At 34.4% G+C, this 9129-nt stretch overlaps 1 protein-coding gene across 1 annotated transcript; it reads right to left on the reverse strand.

The window, feature by feature from the left end:
- Positions 1-5380: 5380 nt before the first annotated feature.
- Positions 5381-7983, reverse strand: LOC117340605 (Down syndrome cell adhesion molecule-like protein 1 homolog). Its single transcript, XM_033902369.1, has 4 exons — positions 7936-7983; positions 7214-7532; positions 6129-6428; positions 5381-5400 (listed from the first exon to the last, which is right to left on the reverse strand). The coding sequence occupies exons 1-4, from the start codon at positions 7981-7983 to the stop codon at positions 5381-5383; spliced, it is 687 nt and encodes a 228-aa protein (XP_033758260.1).
- Positions 7984-9129: the final 1146 nt, after the last annotated feature.

Below are 9129 nucleotides of genomic sequence, written 5' to 3' on the forward strand. Positions count from 1 at the left end.
TTAAGCGTGAATGAGTTTCCTTCATTGATCAAGGTGGTATAACACGTTGTAATCATCTATGAAGAACAATTCTAAAGCTATGATTAATCAGTGGTTTTATAATTCTTTATCGTATGGGCTTCATTCTCTAAAAGATGCTACACCTCCGACAGAGTGTAATACATTTTTAGTATTTTGACAATAAATGACATTTATTCCATATATATATGCCTATCTAAGACATACAAATAAAAAATAATTATATAACGTCAAAAATTATCGGAATGAAGCCAAAAAGATTCGAACTTTTGAACATTATAAACTTCTTTGCATACACTTGACCTTGATCGCAGTGGATTCTGGGAAGAGATTTACATACAAAAGAAAACAAATATGGTGGACTTAATTAGCAGCTGGGAAAACTATATATATTGCATGTTGCTTAACTTAAGTACAACTTTTAATTGCAAGGTTTTAATGAAACTAGAAAATAAAATCTAAATAAACATTTCAATAGAATCCGTTGCGAAAAATCACGTTTCTGTGCCTGTTGTCGCCAACGAACCGAAACGCTTTCTTAGCTTTACCCCTTCGGCCCCATTTCGCTGGATTCATACAGGTGTGATTTATCAAGAAGTTTCAGCTGGTGAACTATAAATAGTGAATATGCAGTCACTACATATCACAAAAGAAATCCTAACCATTGATTCAATCGCATCATATGCTTAGAGTTTTCAGTAAAGATGAGAACAGACCGAACGTTACACTACGTATGTGAGTACGTTACACACTTGCCTCTCCAATAAACACTCAAATGTGTCATTTCCGCATGAGTTCCGATTCCATTGTCGTTTATACTGCCAATGATCTGTGCAGATTGAAATCCATCCCTTTCTTCGATCTCTTTTCATAATCTAATTTATGCTTTCTTGTTTCTGGAGATTTTAGGCTAACACATGTTGCCTTCCTCGCTTCGCCATGTGGTTCCCACTTTCTGTTTTCAGCGCATGCGCAATCAGATAATTTCATTCAATATGGAGGCGGAGCGAAATGGAATTTCTTTCTGGACGCAATTAATTATTTATTTATTTTAGATTTTAAAGGTAAATAAGAAGATACAACTTTTCGAGGGTGGTAGTAATGTCAAGTGTGCAACTTTTATTCCCGAAGAAAAATACATGCGAGTCTATTTGTGTTTTAAATTGATAAAAATACTATCTGTCGAATGTCTAGCACCTTTAACGTTTATATACAAAATGAAAGGTTGTAATGATTGTGAATTATTATGGAGATTATTCCAGATCAAAGTCACGGCGGAATTTTGGTGTGATGAATAGAGATGTGATTTAAATATCACAACATAAGTTATTTGTTAAGAATTAAAATTAAAATTTGACATACATATCAAATGAATTACTCTTAAATTTCCATTTCCTCTATTCATCATCGAAACTTTCTAGACAAAATAATTTCCCTACGAAAGGTTATCATGACAGCAGAAAACAGCGAAGAGAACAGAACAGATATAGAACAGAAAAAAAAGGAAATAACAGAAAAGAAGTAAAAAGTATACCACAACGCCGTACAGCGGTTCAATCAAAGAGAAACTGCTAGGAGTGATCATTTGAACTGGTACATTCGCGAAACAAATAAACAGATTGCCGAGGTTATTTATACCAAAAAAAACCGTGATACCACTGGAGTAATACAAGGAAGTAACAGCTTGAACGACGGCCATTTATTTACATTTGTATTTCAAGATATACATGTATATATATATATATATATATATATATATAGAATGTCACATGGTAGAATACATACCACATGCCATATCATTTTGGGGACCCAGTATCAAACACTAGGCTTCGTCACACAAAAGGCTTCATTACACAAAAGGCTTCATTACACAAAAGGCTTCATTTCACAAAAGGGTACTGGTTTATAATATGTCCATGTAGTTTAATGAATACTGCGTAGGTTGTACTTTTACCCGAGATACATAAACTCGGGCATCGCTAACTAATTGTATTTTGTATCACACAAAACAATTAAGAAGGCCAATAAGTATGTCAAGAATGCTATCAGGAAATATCAATTCACTGGCACACAAATGTTCGAAACAGCAATGGCATTATTATGCTTTCAGATCGGCTCAAAACACTTTAGCCGAATTTCTACTTTGCAGAAAAACACATTCTAAATCAACTAGATATTTAAAAAAAAAAAAAAAAAAACATGCTAAAATAGAGATGACAGCGGTTAACTGGCTAGCTTTGTTAAATGGAATTTACCGAATATATTAACAAAATCGATCATATACCGATAATACTTTAATCGTTAAGAGAGATAAACGATGAATTTATATTCAATTTAGTTAATAAGTTCTATGTTCACATTTCACTGTGCGAGGAAAAATTGACAGGGTATCTCGTGTCACGTTTATGATACTGATTGGTGATTTATATATTTACTCTATATGGATTGATGCTAGGTATGTGTTTATGCATTTGAAAACGACAATGAAAGTAAAACAGTCCAGGTTCCATTTCACAAAAAAAACAACTAGACAGTGTCTCCCTTGATCTCCTGTCTCCAGCCACACCTTGATGAGACATCGCCTCACCGAGTTTCATGATGTTGTATAAAGACTAATCTCTACAAGCGATGGTAGTATTGATGTATGTCCCTCTGTTACCTGACAAAGAAAAAACTGAATATATACGAGCATGTAAAGAAATATGTGCTTAAGATAGTAAGAAAACATAACCTATTTATATATCACCAAAAATACATATCATTATATATATATATATATATATATATATATATATATATATAGTATACAGATGTATAGCACATCAAAATGAAATTATATATTAGCAGTACGGTCCTGCATTATCGATGATAATTTGTAAATACAGATAATTTTATTGATCGATTTCATCGTTGTTCAATTAGCATGGCATTATTCTTTTATACAGTTAAAGAGGAGCATTTAAAAGAAAGGTTTCTTATCCTTCTCGTAATCTTCCTAAAAGAAATCAAATCACGTACCAGACGTTGTAGTATTAAGTTCTTCATAAACGTTTGGATTCGAACGGCCCTCCAACGACTCGTACTTTCTGTTATTACATGGAAATAGTTGTTAATTTATGGTTACATTGTTTATCCGCAACATCAATGTTTAAAAAGAATGATATAAGATATCGTACACAGCGAATCAAAAGCGTTGATAATCTACCTACCCACCATCTCCTTCATTGTCAGGAACAATTGGGTTAACTGAAAGTACAAATAAAACATCCGTTTAATTCGTTTAATGAATAATAATGAAGCGGTTAGTACATTTAAATGCAAAATGTATAGATATATAAAAATACACACAAAATAGTACAAATCCTCTTCGTATAAGCTACCTTACTACATGTTGGTATATATATAACGTAAAAGAATGGCCATAGAAGTTCCCAAAATACTACAATGGGGTGAAATCAGAATAATGGGACTGTTTACCGGACAAACAAAACCTTGGTAGCAGCTATACAATGTGAAAAATATGATTACAGAGTTGCAACCTCTGAAATATCTGACGAGGGAAGGCGACCAAAATTGAATCTTGATAAGCAGCCCAACTAAAATTTGGGACGAAACGTCTCTTAAGATTCTGCATCTACATAGTGGTCAATCATAGAACATAGGTTCTCTACATGTCATTCTAGCATTTGCCTTCCGCTCACGAAAAGGTTATCTTTTTTCAACTACTATATATATTACTTTTGTTGTATCTTATTGTATTTGTAGTACTGTTGATATAGCATGTGATTGTGTTCGTGTTCTTTATGTCTTGGTGAAGGGGCGGATCGAACATTCCGAAAAGTATTAGAATTACTTTTTTGTTTCATATATATATATATATATATATATAATATGCATTAAAAACCGAATGCGTGTGATTCTTAATCGATGTTACACTATGTCTTACCATGATGGTGTCCTCCGATTTCAGAATACACGGACGCCTTGACAACCTCATTGGTATCAAGTTCCTTATATGGAGATCTGGATTGTATATAAATAGAAAAAAATATAGAATACAGTTGTCCCCGCGATACACTCATTCGAAATATATACAAATCATTTAGTTGAAAGTTGTAGTCTTACCTTTCATTTTCGCTTTGGGATCTGCCTCCTGTAAGAAAATTTGGTAATATACGTTTAACACAAAAATAACTTTCCGCTTAAAATAAAAAAAATAAATAGCGTAGAAAAAAAAAACCGTTTGGCAACATCTGCTTAACAATTAAGACTAACAAATATTAACTGTTACAAACAATGAACAGAAGCGTTTTGTTAAAATGCGAATATATGATGATATTATAAACATACTACATAATGTATTCATTATCAAAATAATACCTCGATCTGAAAGTTGTACATCCTTGTATTCCTTCTGTTTTGGAAGCTGACGTGATCTGCAACAAAAAGGAAGACAAAACAATGTGTATCTTATCTCATCAGGCACTCGCCTGGCTGTTTTTTGAAGCATGATGTTATGCATAAGAAAGCAGTTAGGAAAACATATAACCGACGACCAGCCTGATTATTTAAGAAATAATTAACAATGATTTGTGTATTGTTGCAGGATATACAACGAGGACGAGGATATTCTACAATTAAATTAATAACAAAGGCCACAGGCCTGAGTTATTAATCAAAATTACAAAATATCCGAGTCAAAGTTGATTATTTCTATTCTACCATGTACTGTTTAGTTCTGAGATCGACCTCTTTCTAATAGAAAAACAACGAAAAGCAAAGAAACCCCGAGTATTGAATTATTTGTTTGTGAACTATACATGTATTTACATGCACTACAGTACTACAATCAAGAGCATCTATCATATGGCATCGATTTTGAAAAAAAAAAGTTTTTTAAAAAGTATAAAAAAAAAAGACAAAAAGTTGGGCCTCCGTAGGATTTGAACTCGCGTCGTGATAACAATTTAAAGAAGACTAATCCATTTTTTTTTATCTTTAAACCCACTCGGCTATAGTCTTATCTTAAATATGTGAATATTAGATATATAAAATGGTAACAGCCGTGACTCACGAGCGTGTATTATTGGCACGAGCGTGTATTATTAGAAAATAACAAACATGGTAGAATATACATTTTTTAATGTTACTGTTTCCTTCATGAATCAAAGTAAACAGACGTGTATATAGGTAGGTGAATTGGAATATGAGGTCGACGTCCCGAATAAACATGCTGATCTCTAAACTTCAATAACGAACTAATTTGTACAGATGATTGAGGAGTTGATGGGGAAACGGTATTACTATTTATGCATTTGATGGATTGGAAAGAAGTGATATGACCAATGAGTGGTTATCCATCTCACTTCTGTTTCGTCAGCACTGAAAACGTAATATGTACGGTTAAAAGGAATGCAGTAAATATTTGGGCAAAAATTGTTCATGAGGGGTATTATTTCTTTTTATAATTATGTGATAAGATGAAAAAAATAAATAAATAATCAAACATCAGAATTAAAATACAGAATACTCGTCTAAAACTGTATCAATTGCATCTGCTTACCTATGACATAGTCTTCCATTTCCTGAAAAATAATATATTCAGTAAACTGTTTCATACATCTTAATATTCCATTATTTTAACGACTGTTTTGTAACTATTGTATTACATTAGTTCTGTGTAGATAAGTTACAGGTAGTTGAAACGACGATGCAGTTCACTTCATGAATACTTACGTCTGAAATAAATCTCGATTCCAACTGTGAACAATAGCGTGAGTACGCTAGTGACCGTCAGTACAACTCCAGTGACATACATACTGTCAGTTCCCCTAGAACATGTTGTAACAAACAAAAGATTATATTTTCTTTCGATCAACATGCATTCACTCCTCTTTCAGGTTATCTCAAGAGCAACTCAGGACGATACGCGCACGAAGTTTTCGTCCCCGTTAAAAACACTTAGAAGCTAAGAAATGAAATTATCGAAATATACTTTGTTCAGTCAGTGATCTATTTGATACAATATACAAAAACGTTACACATTTGTTTTAGTGTTTAGAAAGTACTATAAAATGGAGAATCTGCTGTGGTATCTGCCAAATACTTACGCTCATGAACAGTACAGCCGACAGCATCTGCCGATGTTGTGTTTCCGTACTTATTGTACGCTACAACCTTAAAGAAATAAACATGGCCTCCATCCAGATTGTCTATATTTTGACTATACACGTCACTTCCGTCTGTTTGTTTTGTAATCATCACTGGATAAACTTCTTGTGAGTTGAGAAACCTGTCTGTGCTGAACATAACACGGTAATACTGAGAGTCCCCTCCGTCGCTCCACGATACCTCAGCAGAACTGGCATCAGTACAGCCAATTAACAGACTGTTTGGGATTCCTGGGTTCACTGTTACATCGAAAAGAATGAAGAGATGTTATACATGTTACCGTGTATCCATGTCATTTGCATTATGTTACATGAACATAAAATGCTCGATATAGCATATAGCTGCTACAGACTATTTTGTGTTGTTATATAGAGTTAAAATTGAGATTTATTTCTGTGACCACTAAAATGGTATCAAGCATGGCATTCGAGATACAGCTAACGTTAGACCTACTGCGCTACGTTGGTCATGAGCTCGGTGCTATCAGGAGTATCAGTGTTCTGTCAGATCCTGTTTTCTAAACTGTCTGCATTATACTGGCATTTTTATTAGCACATAAAGCGGCTATTCCACTTGTGTTTATATATGTTTATAACGACGTTACACAATTCACAAAATGAAAGTGCATTCAAGTCTGAGGTGGTACGGAACTCGATCGCCATTGTAAACTCAGTGAATGTATTCACACGCCTGCAAGAAAGTGATCCGTCTCTCAGAACAGAAGCACGCGACCTGATCTGAGTTTATTATGTTCATTGAGGTGGAGCGAGGTGAAAATGTAAATATTATGGAATGTATGTGTTAATTAGATATATTCATAACAATGGAACACATTATGATGTGATAATATGATAATATCGATACTTGACTGCAATTTATATCAATTAGGAAGAGTGAAGGATACAAAATCCCATAATCCATTATTGATTAGTATATGTAATAGTTAATATTTGTTTTACACAGTTTACTTGATGACCTAGTAATTGGAGTTGAAACATTCCCAATGAAAAAATTAAATACGTACAATCTACAATGACGTTGACATTGACGCCGACGTCACTCCCGTACCCATTACTGGCCGTACACCTGTACACGCCCCCCTGACCATGCTGTATGTTGGTGATTTGGAGATTTGACCCTGTTGTAATGGATTGTCCATCCTTTGTCCAGCTGTAGGTACAGGCCGGGTTACAGTCAGCAGAACACGTGATGGTTGGGATAGTCTGTCCTTCTGTGGGAGTGTAGGTCACAGTTGGTGGAGTCAGATTTACGGTTGACGGTCCGTCTGGAATGAATCGAAAAACAAAAGAAGTATTCGACCTATTGTGTACATTTATGAAAACCTATGCATTTATTGTTTTATACTCTTTTTTTTCTTTTCATTTCACCCCACTTTCTCACGAACACGGAGATACCGTATTTTATATTGTGTTATTGAAAAAAAGTTCGATGAAAACTATCATCGGTCCGAGATGTATTCTCTTAGTAAGAAAGCTGTGTTAATAGCCCCCTCTTAAATGTTTAAATGCTCGTTTTGATTAAATTCATCAATACACAAACTTATGTTCCATGTGTCTGATATGGGGACTCAGTGATACTTTCCGTGTATTATGGTGGCATGGATCTGCCATCACATAACGAGATAATTTTATCAACATAGCGAGATAAATATATCATATAGCGAGATAATAAAACGACATAGCGAGATAAAACAACCGACATAGCGAGATAACTCAATGCGTTTACGAAGTCACTATCTCGACATCTCGCCGCATTAGATGCTACTGCTGTCATGGATTTTTTTCTTGCCAACGTCACGTGACCCCCATTCGGAAGTTTTTAAGCAAGGACGGCAAAGAAGATTTAGAAGCTAAGATAGTTGATTTTCATATAAATGCATTATACATACACTGTACAGTAACACTTGTTGTCATAGTCGACTCCCCGACAACATTCCTAGCAGTACACCTGTACGTCCCGTGTTCTGATCTGTCCAGTTGTCCCAGTGACAACACAGGTGAGACAGTAAAGTTGGTGTTGTCCGGTCGTGTCCAGACAAAGGTACAGCCAGGTCTACAGTCCGCTGTACAGGTGATGTCCGGTAACGTGTCCCCCTCTGTCCTGTTGTAGGTAGTGTCGGACGGGGACAGAGCTATGGAGGTGCCTGGACCGTCTGTAAAAGGTAATTTTCAAGCGACCTTTTATATTAATAGACTGTAAAGATAGCATTATCCAGTGACCTGTAAAATACTACTATAAGTATTGTTATTATTTGTGAACAAACAGTCCCCGAAAGTATGTATAAACAAATAAAAAGTGTTGGGGAACAGTTTTCATATGCGCTTCATACATATTTTATCTATTATCTACGTTCATATATCAATACTTAAGACGATTTAAATGTTAAGCAGGTTGGAAGATTTATCATCTTATACACTTACCACAATTAAATTTAACCCCTATATCAATCCAAAAGTTGGTAGGCAATCACCAAAACTCTTTATAATTTAAATGTCAAAACATTAAATATTGTAGAACTATTTAAGCTTTTCACTATACATGTAATCATATACAATATTGAGCAAAGATATTTGTGAAAAATGTGTTTAAAAACAAAGGGAAAAAAATGGTATATAATGAAAACGGTTAATATTACGGTTAAAGTAAGAAATAGAAGTCATCCGAATTACAATTCTTATTGGGGGAAAAACAATGTGAGCATTTTTTCTATGTCTTCTAACCATTTCTAACAGAGAACATGTTACTTGATTGCTTCACATTAAGGTGTAACAAAATTCAGAACGTTACGAGATTGAAGTGCATGTATGTCCGTGTGCAGACGATAGATAGCCGAGGCGTGTCGAAAAGATTTACTTGAATTTCTTTCAGCATACACGAGTTTGTATGATTAATTGATGTCTGTCGATTATATCACAGTCG

Source organism: Pecten maximus, chromosome 13 (assembly GCF_902652985.1).
Source record: "Pecten maximus chromosome 13, xPecMax1.1, whole genome shotgun sequence".
Classification (NCBI taxonomy): Eukaryota; Metazoa; Mollusca; class Bivalvia; order Pectinida; family Pectinidae; genus Pecten; species Pecten maximus.

Coding starts and splice junctions, on each gene's coding strand:
- LOC117340605 (XM_033902369.1), bottom strand. CDS start 7,983: ATGACAGCAGTAGCATCTAATGCGGCGAGATGTCGAGATAGTGACTTC. Junction 6,429..7,213: donor TGTCAACGTCATTGTAGATT/GTACGTATTTAA, acceptor TCGATGTAACAG/TGAACCCAGGAATCCCAAAC. Junction 5,401..6,128: donor CGGCTGTACTGTTCATGAGC/GTAAGTATTTGG, acceptor TTACGTTTTCAG/TGCTGACGAAACAGAAGTGA.